The 23168-nt window shown below is 36.7% G+C and overlaps 1 protein-coding gene across 1 annotated transcript in view; it reads right to left on the bottom strand.

Annotated features, from left to right (window-relative positions):
• Positions 1-10905, bottom strand: part of LOC148941249 (retinal guanylyl cyclase 2-like) — a 274002-nt gene extending 263097 nt beyond the window's left edge. The window contains exon 1 of the mRNA XM_089104131.1: positions 10707-10905. Coding sequence (XP_088960257.1) covers positions 10707-10905 — 199 coding nt within the window. The remainder of the gene's footprint in view (positions 1-10706) is intronic.
• Positions 10906-23168: the final 12263 nt, after the last annotated feature.

Genomic DNA, 23168 nt, shown 5'->3' with positions numbered 1-23168 from the left:
TTTGGTGTTGCAATGAGTTGTTACTAGTAGTAGTAGTAATAAAAGTAGTAGATTAAGAAGTAATGATGGTTTTCCTGATATTTGTGTTATTTCTTCTGGCAGGCATACAGTTCTAGGCTAAACCAAGATTGAGGCTAACACTAATCTTTCACCGATGCTTGTATGATATAGCCCCTATCTAATATTCTTCTATTACGTTTACCTGACGCTCAATCTGAATTAAACATACCTAAGTATGATAAAAATATAATACTTTAGAGACAAATTTCGGCTATATATTTGCATATTAGGGGGGGGGGTGAGGGTAAAGTATAGCGGGTCTGCATGCCTAATGTTTTAGGTAAAATTATTCTGCATATAATGATGTAAGAATTGTTTTCTAACTTCAAGCTGTCCAAATGCTTTACCCCTCCCCCCTCCCCTAATGTGTAAGTATATACCCAAATTATTATTTTTTTCATCTATTCTGTCACTTATCTTTGTCTTGTCTCACGCTAACCTGAAAGAAAATAGCGAAAACACCGGTTCTATAATCAGGGTGACCAGACGTCCCGTATTGTGCGGGACAGTCCCGGATTCCGAAACCTCGCCCTGCATTCGAAAACGTCCCGCAAAATGTCCTGCTTTTTTTTAAAATATTCAAAAAGATTAGAACATTTTGGATTTTAATGAAAGGACCAATGGATTTTAATGAAAGCACCACTGGAATGGTCAGACATTGGTGATTCAATTGACTTGTTCCAAAAATACACAAACGACATGACACTTGATGAGTCCAAGCTGTTTGATGAGTTCATTTACACCCGGAATTTCTGTGATGCAACCAAAATGGAAACTTGGTCTGAGGAAGAAACGCCGGTTGATTTGATTTGGGTGGAAATATTTGCATTTTTTGAAAAGGAATCCATTCCGTACAACAATTTAGCGTTACTTGTAGAGTTTTTCCTAAGTCTGCCTGGCACAAACGCAGCTTTAGAAAGAGCTTTTTCTTTCATAAATAACCATTGGACTGATGAAAAATCACAATTGGACCTGGACACACTAAAATCTTGTGTGTTTGTCAAGTTTAACGGAAAGAAACCGTGTGATGAGCTTAAGAAGGAAATGGAAATGGATGGAAATGGAAGGAAATGGAAATGGAAGGAGAAGGAAATGGAAAACAATGTTGTATTTCTAAAAAAGGTGCATTCATCAGCCAAAGATGATTAAAATAAAAACATAATGACATGAGACGATAAAAGTTTAAAAAACATTTTTGAGTGTTTTTATGAAACCACACACACTTCCTACTCCTTCCAGCCCTCTTCAAATTTTGGTATGTCCCGCATTGGGTCTGAGAAAATCTGGTCACCCTATCTATAATGCGTCAATGAATGAACAACTTGAGCGGTAGGAGCTATATCATACAAGTACCCTTTTATCTACTACGGAACGTCTGCTTCGGTCTCCCATAAAAAAAAATCTGAAACATTTAGGACATTATTTACAAATCATCCGAGCCTATTCAGAGTAGCTTGCTCTCCCCATAAGCTTACCGACCATTTGTTAGCTTCTAAAACTGAGCTTTTTATTACAGCACAATAGTATGTTAATAAAACTTGGAATGTTTACAGCTCGTGCTAAGAGTCTATTTTCTCCCTGAGAGATTCCTTATCTCCAATGAGAAAACTAGAAAAACATCGAACAATGTTTTCTTCATTACAGAAATGGGGAAAGCTGTTCGAGGTCAAGACTTCCTAATCATCCGAACAAAACTTAAGCTCCAATTACAATAATTTGAAGACAGGTTCATCCTACGGTTTGTTGACCATACGAAGATAAGATAATGCATCAGATAGTAACACTTAAAAAATGTTGTTTTGACTTTAAATAAAAATAGTTTGGCCACAGAAAAATCGCAAAATTTGACATTGCAACATAGAGAAAAAAAGTTGAGATTCGCAAGGAATAATGGTAACGTTTGCAAAAATACGTCATAAAAATAAACTAATGGGTTTAAACCGTATATTTTCAAACATATTTATTGGACAATAACCACTCTTTGTCTTGACTTTCAGTCTAAAAAAATCGAGAAATATATTTGAATAGTGAGAATCTTGACAATTCATCATATAAATACAAACAATATCGTCGTATAACTTCATATTGCCCCGAAATGATTTATAACTTTAAGCAATGGACTGAGATTTTAGCCCCTTTGACGAATTATTACCACATAAGTGATAAACAATTAAGTAGAACAACAGGGAAATTTTTATACAAGACAGTGGAACGTCTTGTATAAAAATTTTCCTGTTGTTCTACTTATTTGTTTATGATGGAAAGGCAGTGTGGTCTTCGTCGCTATTTGCATATAAGTGATTGAATTTGATATCATTCAGTGTTTTAGGATGAAAGTAGCAACACATGATCACAACTTTTAGGTTTTATAACCTTCTATAAATATAAGTGTTTTAGGATAAAGGTAGCAGTAAAAAACTATACCTTTTTCTTATAATATCGATTAATAATCTTCAATAATAATTGGTTCATGGAACGCAATCACAGTGGCAGATCTTAAAAAGTTAATTTTTTGATTTTAGAATTGATGTGAATAAAAAATTTGTTTCTTTTTATTGGTTTAATATTTCACAAACACACAAAAAAATCAGGTTTTGCGTTCTTTATACCAGCTCAATCTGTCAAACCTACAAAAAACTCCAAAAACCTGCTGAAAACTCCGTGCATCACAAAAAAGTTGGCATTTCGTTAGTAATATTAAAGTTTAAAAAAAAAAAAAAAATTTCAACAGAAAGTAAGGAGTGACATTACAACTTAACGAACAGAAATTATTCCGTATATGAAGGGGTTTGCCTCCTTCTCAGCACATCGCTCTTTACGCTAAAGTTTTTTAGTACTTTTGAAAAAAAAAGCTTCTCATTTTCCAATTAAACGAACATAGGGTTTCAGAAGTCTTTCTTAAAGAATTGGGAGAAAATTCAAACTTTAGCGTTTCTGTTAAAAAAACTTGTTTTTTTTTATTTAACTTCTGAACGTTTTTGAATTAATGCAGGTTTTGAAAGTAGCTAACCGTATATGAGTAATTAAAACGAAATTTGCATATTAATTTTACTTTCTTTTGGATAAATGGCTTCCTCAAAATTTTGATTCTATGAATTTCAGAAAAAAAGGGCAGGGAGGGTGCCTAGTTGCCCTCCAATTTTTTGGGTTCCTTAAAAAGGGCACTAGAACTACCGAATGTGGTTACAAGCATTATAATTAGTAACAAATACACGTAACCATCAAATTTTCTCTAAATTCCTTAATAACAATTTCTGAGTTACCTTATTTGCTGAATTGGAACAATAAGAAGGTTTTTTAACTTTAATGGTGAATCAGCATTATAAGCCCAATCCTTTGGTACATGTTTATTGACATCAAAATTCCGTTTTATAAAGTTTTGATTACTATTGAGCCGTATCGCAAGTTTTTTATTGTTTTTTTTTATTACGCATATGCTATTACGTATATGAGGGGGTTCTCCCCTTAGTCAATACCTCGCTGTTTACGCTAAAGTTTGAATTTTGTTCGAATCACAAACCCCTGAATCACAAAGGCCGTTTAATTAGAATAGATAACTCTTTTGAAAGTACTAAGAAAACTTTAGCGTAAAAAGCGAGGTATTGACTAGGGGGCCAACCCCCTCATATACGTAATAATATCTGTCGTTTTAAGTTTTAATGTTGCTCCTTACTTTCAGTTATAAAAACTTGTTTTTTCATTTAATTTCTGATCGTTTTTTAAATAATGCTGGGAAATCTGCCGCCCCCTTCATAGAAATTTTCCTTACCCCCAAAAACATCCTTCATGGAAAGATCAAACCACGTAGCCCACTCCTTCGACCTCCCCCCGCCACCAGAAAAAAATCCCTCGGGAAAACGTCTGTATGTTTCCCAATAACCAATACTACATGTAAACAATGGACAAAGTTCATAACTTGCAGCCCTTCACCGGGAACTGTGGGGGATTAAGGCAGCCTCAAAGACATATTTATTAAATTTTCGACTATGCTGAACGAAATGGCTATCTCAAAATTTGAATTGAGTGACTTAGGAAAAAAATAAGCGTAGGAGGGGGCCAAGTTGCCCTCCAATTTTTTGGTCACTTAAAAAAGGCACTAGAACTTTTGATTTCCGCTCGAATAAGCCCTCGCACAATATTCTAAGACTACTGGATCGATACGATCACCCCTGGGGAAAAAAAATAAATAAAGAAATAAACACGCATTCGTGATCTTTCTTCTGGCAAAAAAAACAAATTCCGCATTTTTACAGATAGGAGCTTGAAACATCTACAATAGGGTTTTCTGTTACGCTGAATCTGATTGTTTGGTTTTCATTAAGATTGGCGATTTTTTTCAGGCTCGTGACTTTTGATGGGTAAGACTTATATATTTGAAATCAGCATAAAAATCCGATTTTTTTTCATGTATCTACTGGTACGAACTGTTTGACAATAATAACCACGAACTGTTTGACAATAATTAAGATAGGATGAATTCCAGACACAAATTATCATTAATGGCAACTGACTATTTGCTATTGTTTTCGTTCCAGGAAACTACATAACAAAAAATTTCTATCCATTCTTATAATTGTAAACAAGGAACTAAAATTTTAGCCTTACTTGATAAATTATACGGAAAATATTTGTTACACAAAGGAAAAAATCTTCAGATTTTTCTGGGCAGGAACTAGCAAAGAACGAACTCCATTGTCATCAATGTTACCAAGGACACCCTTTAAAATATTAACTTAAAAAAAACCTTTCCGTAAAATAATTTTTTCAAAGAAAAGTAAAGGCCATTTTATACTTAAGCTCAGCAGATACAAATACCTGTAAAAATTTAAACTCAAAGCGACCAGAAATTACTATTAAAGAATAAATGAAACCCAAAACGAAACCCAATAGTTCAAAGTTCAGATGATAAAAACTCCGGAGTCGACATAGCCCCCAGGGCCTGGAGGTAGGCGTTGTAAGTTATGCCCTGGGGGCTTATATGGTTGTTATGGCAGGGATGCTTGTATAAACTTCATAGAGAGCTCATTTGATTGGAAATTGAAAGTTGTAATTTACTGTTTAAGAACCAAAAGTGATAGGAGGGCAGCTAGCCTCCCCCCACACTCCATTTTTTTCCCAGAGGCACACCATATAGATGGGGCGTAGTATAAACTTCAAAGGGGGCTCATTCGTACGGAAATCGAGAGTTCCAGTGCCCTTTTTAAGAGTCAAAATTGATCAGAGGGCAGCTAGCCCCCCCCCGTCTCCCCCGAGCCCTTTTTCCCCAAATACATCTGATAAAAATTTGATGTAGCCATTTTGTTAAAAACAGTTCAAAAATCATATAACAAAAACTCCTTTGCGTATGGTCATTTCGTTAAAAATAGTTCAAAGATCAGATAATAAAAACTCCTGTGTCAAAGCAACCCCCCAGGACCCGGGGCAGGCGTTGTAAGTATTGCTCTGGGGACATATATGGTTCTCGTAAAAGGTATACTCGTATAAACTTCGGAGAGTGCTAATTTGATTGGAAATTAAAAGTTCTAGTTCATTTTTAAAGAGTCAAAAGAAATCGGAAGGCAACTAGACCCCCTCCCTCCTCCACGCCATCTTTTCCTAAAACCCATCCGATAAGAACTTTGAGATAGCCATTTTTTCAAATAGTTCAAAGATCATATATTGAAAACCCCAAGGTCGACACCCCCCCCCGGGCCCGGAGGCAGGCATTGTAAGTAATGCTCTGGGGTTCCATCACCTTTTTAGGAGTCGTAAGCGATTGGAGGTTGATTGGAACCAGCCCCCTCTTATGCCCATTTACCTATCCATCCTTACTTAGCTCCCAAAGAACTTCGATTGAAATAATGAGATGACCATTTCGATTGTCCAATAGCTTATATAAATATGCTTCTGTGGATAAGAATACATCCACAAACCCCCCCCCCCCCACCAAAAAAAAAATTGGGGCAAGGTTGATAATTATGTAGGCTGTCCCTGATTTACATAAACGATTTAAAATAGAAAAGGGAGGCATGTTTTGGACTATCGTGTACATAGCGGTTATCTCATAATTTCGATCGGATGCATTGGGGAAAAGGGGATGTCACAGAGGGAGGGGGGCTAGTTGTCCTCCATTACTTTTGACTCTAAAAAAGAAACTAGAAAAAATATGTGTTTCTAATCAAATGAGGCTCCTCCAAAGTTCACCCGACCACTCCTCCCATAAAAACTCTATAATTATTATTATTATTATTATTTCATTACCCATTATTAAACATACAAAATGTTGTAAATGGAGTACAAGAAAAGAAAAAATATCCGAAGAAAACTCAACTAGAGAAAAACAAGATTAAGAACATTCATACGACAAACAAAAAAGACAAATTTAAGTTATTGCGACATATAATGAAGAGAGGCTTGGTTCAAACGCCTTTGCAAACTGAACACGGCGATTCAGTACAGCTATAAGCGGGTCGGCTATACCATACTTCAGAGATATATTCGAATTCCTCATCCAAACTGGAAGACGAAGCAGATACTTGCCATATCTGTAGAAAATAGACCGAACACTGCAGCGATAAGACGAAGTAAATATTGTCCACAACGGAGATAGGACTAGCACATGTGGCAAAAGAAAAGCGTTATGCACCCATGCGAATAGAAAATAGTTGAAGTGGGCCTTCGTTTAAACGAGCATTTCATAATCTCTGCGTGTCTTTACAGCGAACAAAGAAACAAGGCAATCGCGGGTTTCTTTAAGATTGCTACAAATTGGAAGGCCGATGTACATAATCTTAGACGAAGACTTAATCGTATAAATTCCGAAAATAACATCAACTGGTACACTATCTTTAACACGGCTATTCAATAAGAGAACTTCACTCTTCTGGTAACTGAACGAAAGATCTATATTACCATACTCTTTACCAAAAACACGGAAAGTCTCTTCGATGCCTATAAGTGTTCTACTCGCGTTCAAAATGTCGTCGGCAGAGTTGACCACCGAAACATTAATACCTCTAAAGATGCATATAGACTAAACCAGTTCTTACAATGAAATAATACTATTATTAAATAGCGGTGGTGAAGTAAGTGCTCCTTGGCGTATTCCCTTCTCTACGGGTATAAGACTAGAAGATAGGGTTAAAGCATTAACACAAGGTACATTTACACGCGCTTTTAAATTACTATACATATTCCTCAGTGCGCGTATAATATCCACGCCACGTTCCCACGCCACGTTTCCGGGCCGACAACAATATCTGAGGGTGCACACTGGAGTCAAACGCGCGGTTGACATCGTGACCGGCAAAATACAAAGTCTCTTTTGAATCATCTGCGTCAATCAACAAATTAGCAATCATATAATGCGAGTGTTCTTTATTAATTTTCTTCTTGAAACCAAATTGGTTATCTGGCGTGTTACATATAGCACTAAGCCTATTTACAACAAGCAATTCAAGTAACTTGCACGGTATAGGCGCGACAGTTATCGGGTGGTAAGAAGAACCCTGCCCCCCCGTCTTTTCCCTTCTTTAATACAGGAGTAATTACACCCGTGCAGAATAGGTCTGGAACAACCCCAGCATTAAAAATTATTTGGTACAGGAGACAAAGGTGCTCGACAAGGTTCTGACTTCCCGCTTGCAGATGCAATCCGCACAGGTTATCTACCCCCCTCAACATCTTCTTCTTCAGTTTCGAGAGTGCCTCACTGACTGACGAATTAGAAACAACAAAACCAACTTCCCGTTCATATTCCGCAAGACTCGCATCGAGAACAATAGAAAATTTATTTTCCAGATCAGCACTAGGTGATGAAAACTCGTGCGTAAAATATTTAACCCACTCACTCTCAGTGGGCAGAATATCAACTTATTCTTTACGTTCCTTCTTTTTTAGGAATTTCCACATGCGATCGGAATCTTGCTTTTTATATTTACTATCATATTCAATAATCATAGCACGATGTATAGTGAGGGTTTTGGCGAATCTTCGCTTAGTATATAATCGGATGGAATTCACGATACCATGCCTTGGTTAGCCGTTATCTATTCACATGTGTAACCAGAATATTACGTCTACACACGCATCTACAAGATCCAAATTTTCGGACCAGTGGGGTAATTCCGAGCAAATACAAACACGACAAATCGGTACTGCAGCCATTTCCGCACACTGCAGGGCATCAACTATTTTGCTACAGTATATATTGATCAGTACTTGTTTATCACTTGCTGCAACTGAAGAAGATTTATGAAGTAGATTGTAAGGGACGTGAATTCTTGCTAAAATATCGTCATAAACCTTCTGGTACAGAGGGGTATTAATTTTATCCCACATAACTTTCTGATGTCATTTTCTTCCACTGGGTAGATCAGGGTTGTATTTCGAAGATATACTGGGTGGGAAAACATAACTAACTGGTAAGTGGTCAGATGCGCTGATAGACGTATCCACATATGACTGGCAAAGGTTGATGAGAACTGGTTGATGAGAACACATTATAAAATCAAGAGATGAAGTTGCCCCAGAGTTATGCAAATACATGAAGTCGAGATCATTTTATATTATGTTTAGACCAGCGCATGAAGTCGAGAGTACTTGGGATCTAGGGCTTTCCGGATTCAACAAATCACAGTTCATATCTCCGGCAACAATGTACGACAAATCTTGGGTGCGACAATTGCAATAGCGTTTGCTAATTTCCGACAAGCACTAACGAACTGAAATATGATCTAGATGATTTGTAGTCCGTAGGCATACAAACTGAGAAAATTATTGTCCGTTCAATCTTGATCGCAAGAAAATTATCGGATACCTGGAAAACTGTCCCGCGTAAAGACTTTGAGGCAAGGATTGCGATACCACCTGACGGCCGGCCACTACCACTCGATTTCGCACCAACAGCAAAAAAATCGATTGAATCACCGATATTTAAAAGTTCAGTCCCTTCATTAATCAGGAAATGTTCTTGGAGACATACAATATTATGATTGCGAATTAGGTTTTCGAGGATAGGCAGTTTATTGATTACATTTCCGTTAATGTTCCAAGTAATCAGACTTAATTCGCGATTCATTTCTTAACTGCAAGTAACTTTTGCGCTTCCGGACGTCTGAAACTGTAGCAAGGATGCTTATCCGAACCACAGAGTGCACATTTGATCAGTTTGCTGCAAGGGTTGTCCTTAGTGCTACTTTGGTTATCCCCACATCTAGAACACTTGGCTTCGTTCTTGCAGAATTTGGCCGCGTGACCAAATGCTTGACAATTGAAACATTTCATTGGAAGAAATAGATATTGAGAGATTGGGATGCGTTCGTAATCAATCACTGGGGGCGATATGATGGCGTTTTCGAGGTTCACCTCGGAAGAGAACTGAAGTTTGAATGACTTAGAATTACCCAACTGCAAAGCTCTCAAACAGTTTAGAATAATCTCGCAGAGTTCTTCATCGATCATATCTGTAGGAACGTGACGTGCTATTCCGTAGAAATATGGTTGTTTCACTTTTGCCTCAACAGATCTATCGTTGACACATAACGCCTGCGCAACTGCATTGGCAGACTTCTTATCAGTTAGTACCACGCGCCACCCACTTTTCAACGCTCGCAGTTCAACAATGCTAAAGGAATTGTCACCACATACCTTATCCAAGTATTCCTTTCTCATTTCTGGGTTCCTATAGTCTTAAGGGGGGTTCTTTAGAACAACTGCGTAGTTGTGTCCCTGAGGCATAACTTACAACCCTTGCTCCCATTTTTTTTTTTTTTTTTTTTTTTTTTTTTTTTTTTTTAAGGCTATCTCAAAATATCTATCAGATTCATTTGGGGAAAATACGACGTGTAGGGGGAGGGGTAGCTGCCCTCCAATAGCATTGACTGTTAAAAGGGCACTAGAACTTCTGATTAACAATCCAATGAGCCCCTCAAAAGGTTGTACGACCACCCTTTCTATAAAAACCTTAGGTCAACGACGCTGAACCTAACGGCTATCTCAAAATTTTCATTGGATTTGTTTGGGAATTGACTGGCGTGGGGAGGAGCTGGTTGATCTTCAATCTCTTTCGACTATTAAAAAGGGTTCTATAACAACTCCTTTTATACGAAGTGCCATGGTAAAAAAACAAAAACAAAACAGAAGCAAATAAATAAGTAATACATTTTATCCCCCTCACTTTTTACTTGGGCAGCGCTATGGCCCTGCCTATGATTCCGACTCTTCCTTATTTTAAGAAACTAATAGTTGTTTAAATTGCCATCTAGCCTAACTCATAAAATCAGATTAAGTTTTTACTGTCCTCGGCACTTTAAGTAGCATTCAGACGCTGGATAAAGTCTTGGATCGAGTCTGAAGGTTCAGCACCGTTGCATCTTCGATCAATCAGGCTCTAGTTTACAGTCAAATTGATTAAATAATCAAATAGTTTGAAACTTGTTTTCAGACCGGGATAAGCTTCTGAGCATTACTTTACACACATGATTATATGAAATGTCCAAAATTTTACAAAAAAGAGTAACAGAAAAAACAATGAAACCTATTCATCGTTTCAGAATAATAGAAAAATGGGAGAAGAGATTTTAAAATGAGACATGTAGATGGCCCCTTTTTTATAGGATTTAAGGCAATTTTAAGAAAAGGTTTGGTGCAGCTCTGGATACACTTACCATGGAATACTACAGGTTTAAGGATTTTGCCAGTCCTTTTATAAAGGATATCCAGCTGTGTTAAACTTTTATTTTTATTAACTTCACACAAAATAATAGGAATGGTAATTTCCGAAACATTCTGGTCTCCTTTCATTTCTATTGTAAATGTTAAAGACACAACAAACGTGCAAAGTAGGTGAAGCCGTAAAATTATCATTTCAACCAAAAGACTCAGCACACATCTTCATATCAATAATGACTGAAGGGTTTCTCTGAATTCACTTCCCATGAGGGATGTAATTCCTTTGAAATCTCGGGATATACTAACAGGAAAATAAGATGTTTGTCAGGTATCTTTCCCAATCATGGGGAACACTGTCATTTCCCACCAATAGCAAGAGATTAGACTAAATGGTCAAGCGTGGCTTTTGATTTTGCTTATCTAGGCAATCAGTGATGTTGTTTTGCATATGTCAGACACCATATGGGTGAGAAATGAATATGCTTTATCCATTTAGCAATTCTTGGTCTTTGCCTTATGGTGGCAAGACTGTTCAACGTGAAATAATAAATACGACAATGGAGAATCGATTACGTGTCTCAGAAACATAGCGATTAATTTGCCATTCCTTATTATTATCGAGGAAACTTAATAACGGCCAGAATGATCCATCTCTATAAAAATTAAGCCATTAAAAAGACAGAGATTGACTAAGTTTTGTAATCTCTCAGATAAATCAAATGAATTAACTAAACAAATCAAGGATGTGCCCAATCAAATAGTTGATTAGACTCTTCGTGTTCACAACTGGTTTCCATAATAACAATAAATATGCTAATAATAATATTAATAATAATGCTATACCCCGGGAATAATTTTTGGAGATCGAGCTGAAAAGCTTGGCTTGAGGAGGGGAAAGGAGAAATGGAAACTCTATATTTTGTGTTAAGACAGAGGACATATGGGGTCAACAAATGTGTGTCTCCGATCCGCCAAAAGGCTTTGGAACTATTAGCACCAGTGAAACCTTGAATCTAGTCACGTCGAAGTCACGAATTAATAGTCACGGATTAATGTCACGGTCTATTAATTACGGTCCGGTTAAATAGTCACGTCGAATCTAGTCAATGGACCGTAAATTAACCCTCGCTATCAAGATGATATACTTATATTGTCCCAGAAATGATTGGGATTCATTTAAAACTTTAAAGGAGTGTTTGGGGAGGACACGGGGCCTTGAAAATTATGTTTAGGTTAAGAGATAAGACTGTTGAAATTTTTTTGTCTCCTAAAATATTTCTTCATTTGAAAAACGAGCGGTAAATTTTCATAGGCAGCGCAATTGCGCTGCCTAAGTAAAGAACGATGTTGGCACAATGTATTATTTTTTTTTGCGGGGGGGGGGGGCGTGTTTAGGGCAGGGCACTTCGTATCGAAGGAGTTGTTGTGAAAACTTAGAAAAGGGCTTATTCGATTGGAAATTGGAGTGGCTAGTGCCCTTTTTAATAGTCGAAAGCGATTGGAAGGCAACTAACATCCCTTCCACGCCCACCATTTCCCCAAACACATCCAATCAAAGTTTTGAGATAGCCATTTTGTTCAGCGTAGTTGATTTAAAGATAGAAATTATATTTTTGAGGAGAACACTCCCCCACAGCCCTCAGGGCAAGGATGGTAAGTTATGCCCTGGGGGCATATAAGGTTTTAATAGAAAGCGTTGTCGTAGAAACTTCAAAAAAGGCTCATTTGATTGGAAACTCAAAGGGCTAGTGCCCTTTTTAATAGTCGAAAGTGATTGGAGGGCACCTAACCTCCCTCTCACGCCCCACATTTATCCAAACACATCCACCTTTTCCTCAAACACATCCAATCAAAATTTTAAGATAGCCATTTTGTTCAACGTAGTTGAAAGTTCTGAAAATTAGGTCTTTGACGATGACACCCCCCCCCCCCCACAGCCCTCAGGGCAAGGGTTATAAGTTATGCCCTAGGGGCATATTTTGTTTTCATAGAAAGCGTTGTCGTAGAAACTTCAAAAGGGGCTCATTCGATTGGAAATTAAAATAGCTAGTGCCCTTTTTAATAGTCGAAAGTGATTGGAAGGCAACTAACACTCCTTCCATGCCCCCCATTTATCCAAACACATCCAAACAAAATTTTTAGATAACAATTTTGTTCAACGTAGTTGAAAGTTCTGGAAATTAGGTCTTTGAGGATGATAACGCCCTCAGGGCAAGGGTTGTAAGTTATACCCTGGGGGCATATAAGGTTTTTATTGAAAGCTTTGTCGTAGAAACTTGAAAAAGAGCGCATTCGATTGGAAATTCAAAGGGATAGTTCCCTTTTTAATAGTTGAAAGTGATTGGAAGGCAACTAACACCCCTTCCAAGCCCACCATTTATCCAAACAAATCCAATTAAAATTTTGAGATAACCATTTTGTTTAATGTAGTTGAAAGTTCTGGAAATTAGGTCTTTGAGGATGATAACCCCCATAGGGCAAAGGTTATAACTAATACCTTGGGGGTATATAAGGTTTTTGTTGAAAGCTTCGTCGTAGAAACTTGAAAAACGGCGCAGTGGATTCGAAGTTCAAAGGGCTAGTGCTCTCTTTAATAGTCGAAAGTTATTGACCTCTCTCGTCCACCTTTTCCCCAAACACATTTTGTTCAACGTAGTTGAAAGTTTTGGAAATTTGGTCTTTAAGGATGACAACCCCGTCAGAGCCCTCAGGGCAAGGGCTGCAAGTTATACCCTGGGGGCATATAAGGTTCTCATAGAAATTTGTGGTCGTGGAAACTTAAAAATGGGCTCATTTGATTGGAAATTGAAAGAGCTAGTGCCCTTTTTAATATTCGAAGTGAATGGAGAGCAACTAACCCCCCTCTCAAGCCCACCATTTCTCAAAACCCATCCAATCAAAATTTTGAGATAGCCATTTTGTTCAACGTAGATGAAAGTTTTGGAAATTAGGTCTTTGAGGATGACAATCCCCCCAGAGCCCTCAGGGCTAAAGTTGTAAGCTATGTCCTAGTGGCATATAAGTTTTTTTTTTATAGAAAACACTGTCGTAGAAACTTCAAAAAAGGCTCATTCCATTGGAAATTGAAAGGGCTAGTGTCCTTTTTAATAGGCTTGTCGAAACTGATTGGAGGGTAATTAATCTCCCTCTCAAGCCCACCATTTCCCCAAACACATCCAATCAAAATATAGAGATATCCATTTTTCAACGTAGTTGAAAGTTCTGGGTACTATGTGTTTGAGAATAATCAACCCCCCCCCCCCCCCCCACACACACACACACCTCAGGGCAAGGGTTGTAAGTTATGCCCTGGGGGCATATAAGGCTCTTAGAGAGAGTTTTAATAGAAACTTCGAAGGGCTAATGCCTTTTTTAATAGTCAAAAGTGATTGGAGGAAAACTAACACCCCTCCCACACCCACCATTTCTCCTAAAATATCCAATGAAAATTTTGAGATAGCAATTTTTTTCAACGTAGTTGAATAGTCCGGAAATTATGTCTTTGAGGATGACACTCCCCTCACAACCCTTAGCGCAAGGGTTATAAGTTATGCCCTGAGGGCATATAATGTTTTATAGAAAGTGTTATCGTAGAAACTTCAAAAAGGTAATATTCGATTGGAAATTGAAAGCGCTAGTGCCCTATTTAACAGTTGAAAGTGATTGTAGGGCAACAAAGCCCCTCTCAAGCCTACCATTTCCCCAAACGCATCCAATCAAAATCTTTAGAGAGACATTTTGTTCAACGTAGTTGAAAGTTCTGGAAATTAGGTCTCTGCCAGCTTTTTCGTAGAAACTTCAAAAAGGACTCACTCAATTGGGAAATATAGAGGGCTTGTGCCCTTATTAATAGTCAAAATCGATCGGAGGGCGAATGCCCCCCCCCCCATACTCATCATTTCCCCAAACACTTCCGATCAACATTTTGATAGCAATTTTGTTGAACGTAGTTGAAGGGTCCAGAAATTCTGTTTTTGAGTACGACGAACCCCTACAGCCCTCAGGGCTAAGGTTGTAATTTATGCCCTGGGGGCATATAATGTCATGTAGAAAGGGTTGTAGTAAAAACTTCAAAAAGGCATCCTTTGATTGGAAATTGAGAGGGCTATTGCCCTTTTTAATAGTCGAAAGTAATCAGAGGAAGAATCACCTCTCCCCCCCCTCCAACGCCCATTTTTTCCCCAATCATTTCCGATCAACATTTTGATATGGCTATTTTGTTCAAGGTAGTTGAAAAGTCTGGAAATTATGTCTTTGAGGATGAGAACCCTCCCATCATAGACCATGACAAGGATCGTAAGTTTTGCCCTTGGGGCATATAACGTTTTTATAGAAATTTTTGTCGTAGAAGCTTCAAAAAGGGTCCACTCTATTGGAAATTGAGAGGACTAGTGCCTTTTTATTAGTCGAACGTGATCAGAGGGCAAATGTTTCCCTCTACACGTATCATTTCCCCAAACACTTCCAAACATAATTTTGATATAGCCATTTTGTTAAGCCTATCGGAAAGGTCTGGAAATTATGTCTTTGAGGATAACAAATCTCCCCAGCCCTCAGGGCAAGGGTCGTAAGTTGTGCACTGGGGACGTATAGGGTTTTTTATAGAAAGTATGGTCATATAAACCTCAAAGGGGGCTCATTGGATTGGTAATCAGACGCTCTAACGCTCTTTTTAAGACTCAAGGTCATCAGAGGGTAGCTACCCTCTCACCCCTAGACACACGTTGTATTGTCCCGAAATGTGTCTAATAGAAATTTTGAGATAGCCATTCTATTCAAAATAGTCTAAACATCATATAACAAGGCTTTTGGGGTTGAAACAAACCCCAAATATTAGGGGTAAGGGTTGTAAGTTATGCCCAGGGGGTATTAAAGGTTTGTATGGAAGGGGTGGTTGTTTATTTTCAGAAGAGGTTCAGTCGGCATAAAAATCTGATTCTATTGATATACCTATTGGTATCAAAATTCAGGTTTTTAGAGTTTCGGTTACTATTGAGCCGGGTCGCTCCTAACTTACAGTTCTCTACCACTAACTGTTTGATACAGAAGTTTTCAGGGGGGATATTTTCAGGTGGGGGGGGGAGAAGGGGGTAACATTGGAGGATCTTTCCATGGAGGAAGTTTTCATGGGGGAAAGGACATTCCTATAAAGGGGGCACCTGATTTCCCACCATTATTTCAAAAAACGATCAGAAATTAAATTAAAAAAAACAAGTTTTTGAACTGAAAGTAAGGAGCAACATCAAAACTTAAGATGAACAAAAATTATCACGTATATAATTGGGTTCGCCCCTAGTCAATACCCCGCTATTTACGCTAAATTTTTTTAGTGCTTTCATAAGAACTATTTATTCTAATCAACAACCTTTGTGATTAAGGAGTCATTCTCAAAGAATTGGAACAAAATTTGAGCTTTAGCGTAAAGAGCGAGGTATTGACTAAGGGGTGAACCCCCTAATATACGTAATAAAAATATACGAATATAGAACATCGTTAATTAAGTTAATTCGTAAGTTACGCATATTTATTACTAATAAAAACGTTCGTAAATAAGATTAAACAACTTTCGATAAAGCCATTTAACCAAAAAAAGTAAAATTAATCTGCAAATTTTGTTTTAATTATGTTTGTACGGTGAGTCAAAATCAAAACCTGTATTAATTCAAAAATGTTCGGAAATAAAAAAAAAAAAAGTTTTTTTTACTGAAAGTAAGGATTGACATTAAACCTTAAAAGGAACAGAAATTATTCCGTATAAGAAAGGGCTGTCCCCTCCTCAATGCCTCGCTATTTACGCTTAAGTGTGACTCTTTCTCACAACTCTATTTTTTAAAACAATATAAAGAGCAAGACTTTGAGGAGGGGACAGCCCCTTTCATATACAGAATAATTTCTGTTCAAGTTTTAAGGTCGCTCCTTACTTTCATTTAAAAAACTTGTTTTATTTATTTAATTTTTCAAGGATAAGGGGTTGTTGCCCAAAACAAAATGAATACACCATGACTGTCAATGGATACTGTCACCATGACTGTCCATGACTGTCAATGTGCATCCATGGATACACCATGACTTTGTACTCTTACGAGAAGCAAGATCTTTGGAAGTGTAACCTAACCTAACCTTCCTTAGAATTAGCCAAACTTCACTTCTCGAGTGTTTCTTGTATAATACATAAGTACCAATCATTAGGTCCTAGACAAAAATAAAATCGAGTCCCTCGAATTAGAGAAAACCATCATTGGTTCTTTAGGTTCCTTTAATAGCTCTATGGACTCGATGAATGAAAAGAAGAGTTGCTTCCCGACACATTATTAACAATAATCAATAACAAGAGGCGTTTTCGAATGACAATCGGGATTCTTGCTTTGGACTGAAGTATTGTAAAAACAAAAGCAGCTTCCAAAATCAAAAGTGTAAAAATCATCACAATCGGACAGTGTAAAAAATGGTGTTTTTGGTGCAAAATTTGAATAGCTGAAAAATTTCAAATTTCATTGCCAATTTATTTTAGGAAATTCAAGAACTTTATCTAGAATACTACCCATTTTTGTAATTCCATTTGAACTTCTACCTCCCCCTCCCAGAAACCTAATATATTCTTTGAGCCTCTCAGGGAAAACAATACAAATATTAAAGAAGAAATTAGAAAAATTTACAGAAACTAGCTGTTCAATTTCTTAGAAAAAGAAGTCATTCTAACAGTCCAAAAGCCACAACCCTTGGGTGAAACTTGGTTGTGGTGCACACAATTTTTTAAGTACAAAAAATTTTTTTGTCAGTTAGCCTATAACCATAAACTATATTTTTCGTTAAAAATTGTCTTCCAAATAATGATTTATATTCTTGCAAAAGTAAAATATAGCACCATAATCTCAAAGAGTATATTCTCATTGTCATACCTACGGATTATATCTGGCATTTTCATTATTCTGAGATAATTGCTGAAAACTGGTTGTTATGCTGTTCTTAAAGGGATTATCACCAGGAAAATATAGATCAGGTTCTCTTATCCGCCTTTTCCCTGCTTCTCCTTTCCCTCCTGTCTCCTCCTCTCCCTGCTGATCCTCCCTTAGAGAGTAGCTCAGCAGCAGTTTTTGGCAATTATTTCAGAAGATTAAAGCGTTAGATACAACTTTTAGGCGTTACAGCGACAATATATAATAAAATGACTAAGGGGTGAAAAATGCCATCTATCGTCTTTTCCAAGCCCGAAGTGGTATAGTTGCATGGTAAGCAAAAAGATAGAGAGGAAGGAACTAATGTCTTACATCTTTCTTTATCCTAATTCAACCCATTTTCCACCTATATATTATATATTATTAATATTATTATATATATTATACTATATAAAATATTTATTATATTTTTACTTTATTTTATATTATTTTATTTTATCTTATATTTATTATACTTATTATAATAGTTATTATATTATAATATTATTATATATAATATATATTATAATATTATTAATTCAACCCATTTTAGACCCTTTCATTAAATGTACATGCTACCTTTTTTTATCAGAAAACAGTATTTTTCCAAAAAAATCTGCTATTACTATAAGGGTCAAATCCATATTTTATTGGGGGGTTACTAATGTTCAAAAACGTGCAAAATAGGGGGCAGGCACCATGGATGGTGGAAGTGTGACACTCGTCGTGTGAAGTATGGTGCCACATTTCCAAATGTCAATACTTCACAGCCATGATGTATTCCATGTGTGAAACAAAGTTGCTCGTGTGGTTGAAATGTGCTACCCGTGGCGGAGCAAGTGGTATTCTGAAATCTAAATCAGGTGGTGGAGAGTGGGCAACTCCTCGTACTTTACTTATTGAACGAGTTTAAAATATTTGGAGCTTAATTATGTTTACCAAAAGTACATCGCTGGCTGCTAGTATAAAATCCCTTTTCATTGAAAGTACGGATTTTAAAATTACCAGTGGTTTCATCTATCTTACTAAATATTCAACATTAAAAAGACAATTATTTTTTCAATTGACAGTAAAAAAAAACATTTTAAAACTTAAAACCAGCATCAATAATTCTACACAGGGATGAGGCTGCCATCCCTTGAGACTAAATTAAACTAATTTCAGCACATTGTCGATGCTAATTATTCTCTCAACAACGTATAAGCAAAACTTAGCATAAAAAGAGGGGATTGAGAGGATTAGGAGCCTCCTCATGTATAGGATAACTTCTTTTCTTTGTAAGTTTAACGTTGCTCTTTACTTTTCGTCTCAAAAATGGTTATTGTAGATACTAATTATGCTCTCAACAATGCATAAGCCAAAATTACCATAAAATGAAGGGATTTAGAGGGTTAGCAATCCCCTTATATATAGGATTAAAAAAATAATTTCCATTAAATAAGTTTTTCAAAGAAAAGTGAAGAACTCCATTAAACCAAAAATGAGCAAAAATAAAATCAAATAATCTACCAAGTGTGAAATTACCACAAATCAGCATCGATAAATAAATGAAACCCAAAACGAACAGAAACTACAATAAATAACCGATTAAAACTCAAAACGAGTAGAAATTAACATGAGTAGGGCTCAAAACCCCTATGTCTTCCCAAGGCCAGAACAAAATTTGCACTTTACTGAAAAAATATAAATATTTTTACTTTTATAACTTTAATAAATCAAATAATATTAACATTGTGATTACTGAATATCAGTATATGTATATTAAACTGACAATGCACATTCATATGTATTTTTATCAGTAAAGTGCAAATTATGTTCTGGCCTTGGGAACGCACAGGGGTTTTGAGCCCTACTCTTAATTCCTGTTTGTTTTGAGTTTGACTCGGTTACTTATTTTAATTTCTGTTCGTTTTGGGTTTCATTTATTTATCGATGCTGATTTGTGGTAGTTTTTAATTTCCAGACCTTTCAACTACGTTGAACAAAATAGCTATCTCAAAATTTTGATTGGATGTGTCTGGGGAAATGGTGCGCGTAAGAAGGAGTTACTTCCCCCCCCCCAATATCTTTCAACTATTAAAAACGGCACTAGCCCTTTCTATTTTCGATCAAATGAGCCCTTTTCGAAGTTTCTACAACAACTCCTTCGATACGAAGTGCCCTGGTCTGAACAAAAAAAAGATAATAAATTGTACCCACATCGCTCTTTACTATAAAAGTGTCAAGCCTTCCAATCACTGTCGACTATTAAAAAGGGCCCTAGCCCTTTCAATTTCCAATCGAATGAGTACTTTTTTAGTTTCTATGTCAACGCTTTCTATAAATACCTAATATGCCACCAGGACATATATTACAAATCCTTGTCCTAAGGGCTGTGGGGGGGGGGGGTATCATCCTCAAAGACTTATTTTCCAGAACTCTTAACCACGTTCAACAAAATTGCTGCCTCAAAATTTTGATTGGATGTGTTTGGGTAAATTGTGGGCGTGAGAGCGGCGTTAGTTGCTCTCCAATCACTTTCAACTATTAAAATAGGCACTAGCCCTTTCAATTTCCAATTGAATGAGCCCTTTGGAAGTTTCTACGACAACACTTTCTATTAAAACCTTATATGCTCCCAGGGCATAACTTACATCCCTGGTCCTGAGGGCTGCGGGGGGGGGGATGTCATCCTCAAACACGTAATTTCCAAAACTTTCAACTACGTTGAACAAAATTGCTAGCTCAGAATTTGGATGTTTTTGGGAAAATGGTGGGAAATAAGAGGGGGTTAGTTGCCCTTCAATCACTTCCGACTATCAAAAACGGCACTAGCCCTTTCAATTTCCTATTAAATGAGCCCTTTTTGAAGTTTCTACGACAATGCTATCTATAAAAACCTTATATGCCCCAGGGCATAACTTACAACCTTTGCCCTGAGAGCTGTGAAGAGGTAGTCATCCTCAAAGACCAAATTTCCAGAATTTTCAACTACGTAGAACAAAATGGCTATCTCAAAATTTTGATTGGATGTGTTTAGGGAAATGGTGGGTGTGAGAGCGGTTTTAGTTATCCTCCAAACACTTTCGACTATTAAGAGGGACAAAAGCCCTTCCAATTTCCAATGGAATGAGCCCTTTTTGAAGTTTTCACAACATCACTATCTATATAATCTTATAAGCCTTCAGGGCATAACTTACAACCTTTGCCCCAATGGCTCTGAGGGGGTTATCATCCTCAAAGACATAATTTCTAAAACATTTAACTACGTTGAAGAAAATGACGTAGTTGAAAGTTTTGGAAATTTGGTCTTTGATGATGACATCACCTCCCCCCCCCTCAGCCCTCAGGGCAAGGGTTGTAAGTTATGCCCTGGGAGCATATAAGGTTTTTATAGAAAGTGTTGTCGTAGAAACTTCCAAAGGGCTCATTCTATTGGAAATGTAAAGGGCTCGTGAGTAGAGTTGATCTTTTGAATTCGGGGACTTTATGTTCCTTCCGGTTTTTCTGGTAGGTAATTCTATTCTACAGGGGCATTACACCCTTTCAAAGAGATTTACGTAATTTCTAGTTCAAGGTATATACATGTTTTTTTTTACCATCTTTTGAATTTGCTTGCGCCCCCGTACAAACAGGTTTTTCTGGTAATTCTATTCTACAGGTCATTACACCTTTGCCAAGAGGAACGAGTATAACTTGATTGGTGATTAGGATTTGAATAAAAGGAATAGTTTTCTTTACAATTCATATTAGTAAGAGAATTGAATTCAAAGAGAATAGTTTTTATTTGCAAGGATATTAGTGGAAAAAAAAAATGAGTGATACATTTACATTATTGGAAATTAATGATGGAACCGACAGCAGTAGCAGGAACGATATACGAGTACCTAATGTAGCTGTGGAAATAACTGCTGGCTGTAGACTATGTCTTGAATGAGACACTATGTATGCTAGATACGTGATATCATTAAGCAAATTTAAGCAGGAGGAGCAGCTGTGTTTTGCTGGAAAAGTAAATATTCTCCATATGAATAAACTTCGGTCAGCATTATATGTCCTATCGAAATATATTGATGAGAACAAAATGCATCAGTGAATATTATTATTGTAATTATGATCAATAAAACTGTTTCTAAATCAATGGTTTTTTTTTTCTTTCTATAGTAGACTAGCGTATATTATCTAGAGTAGAAAAAAGAAATTCTGTTAAGTCTGAAGTTGATCGTGAGAGAGTTAGGACTAAAAAAAAAATGGATAAATTCGAGAAAAATTGAATCATGAGGAATCTAGTTTTTATGGAAAAACGTTTAATTCTAGATGATGATTTTCTACAGTTTTCTATTCAAAGGAAGATATTTTCTCGAGGAATGCTTGTCGATATAATGAAAACTGATTCTCCATCATTATACTATTGTATGAATCTTCTACATCGTGGTCCAAATGCATTTACACAATTTATTGATATATTGATCACGACACGGTAAGATTATATTATGGATATGCTTTTAAACATTAGTTTAGAAATTTAGGAATTTTTTTCATAGGAAAGATGGTGCTCAAGGATGATTTACTCCTCTCTCTCTCTCTCTCAGAAAATTTGTTTTTGTTATTAGCTCAGTTTCATTGTGGTAGTGAGAGTGTCAACAAATAAAAAAATGTTCCCTTCCTGTCCATTATGTATATACTCACTAGGAAGCTGGTCATGATTTTAGACTTGCAAAATGGTTAATGAGTGTGATGAAAAGTGTAGACTATGCAACCCATGTAAAATGCATAGAGGATATTCTGTACAAATTAAAGGTTGTACTTCCTGTCTTGAAGAGGTGTGTGACTCTCAGCCTAGAGGTCAGCTATGCTCCAATTGTCACTATGATAAATGTAATCAGTGGGAGAGTCAATTTCCCGATATGGTTGGAAAGAATCCTAACCGCGATTTTGTTTTATTGGTATAATATTGGTCTCGCCGTGGCTTTAGATTGTTCTGAAAGGAGGCGCCGGGTCAACAATTCAACTGTCGGAACAACTAGAGAACATGGGTTCTACGTCATCGCTGTGAAGACACTGAGTGTTCTTATTATAAGCCCACTGATTTTTATTTGGCTGTGACGGAATATGATTCGACACTTGAGGACACTGTTTGTGAAATTGCTTCAAATAGGCAAATTGAAACATGTGAATTCTATAGAATGAATGTGAATAGTATCATTGACTATGCAAAGAGATATGACAAGAGTGAAGTCACACTCTACTGTAGAAAATGTGATCCTGACATTGCACTACATCAGGATCAGTACACTGTGAATTCAGATAATCTACCTGCACTAGTTGTTGTCGACAAATACCTAGTAGTAGTGGATGAAATCTAAAGAGTAGAAAAGTTGTTTTTATCATTTATTTAATTTGTTTTATTAATAAACAATCTAAAGTAAATATTAATAAAATTTTATGCTTGGGGCAATATAATAAAAAGTAAATAAAATTTTAAGTCTACTAGCAACTAGAAATTCGTTCAATCTAGGTACGTCAACGTAGATATCGAGAAAC

The sequence above is a fragment of the Artemia sp. Qi Xiang Cuo genome, chromosome 18 (assembly GCF_049724085.1).
Source record: "Artemia sp. Qi Xiang Cuo chromosome 18, ASM4972408v1, whole genome shotgun sequence".
Classification (NCBI taxonomy): Eukaryota; Metazoa; Arthropoda; class Branchiopoda; order Anostraca; family Artemiidae; genus Artemia; species Artemia sp. Qi Xiang Cuo.
This window is presented reverse-complemented; position numbering and strand designations above follow the sequence as displayed.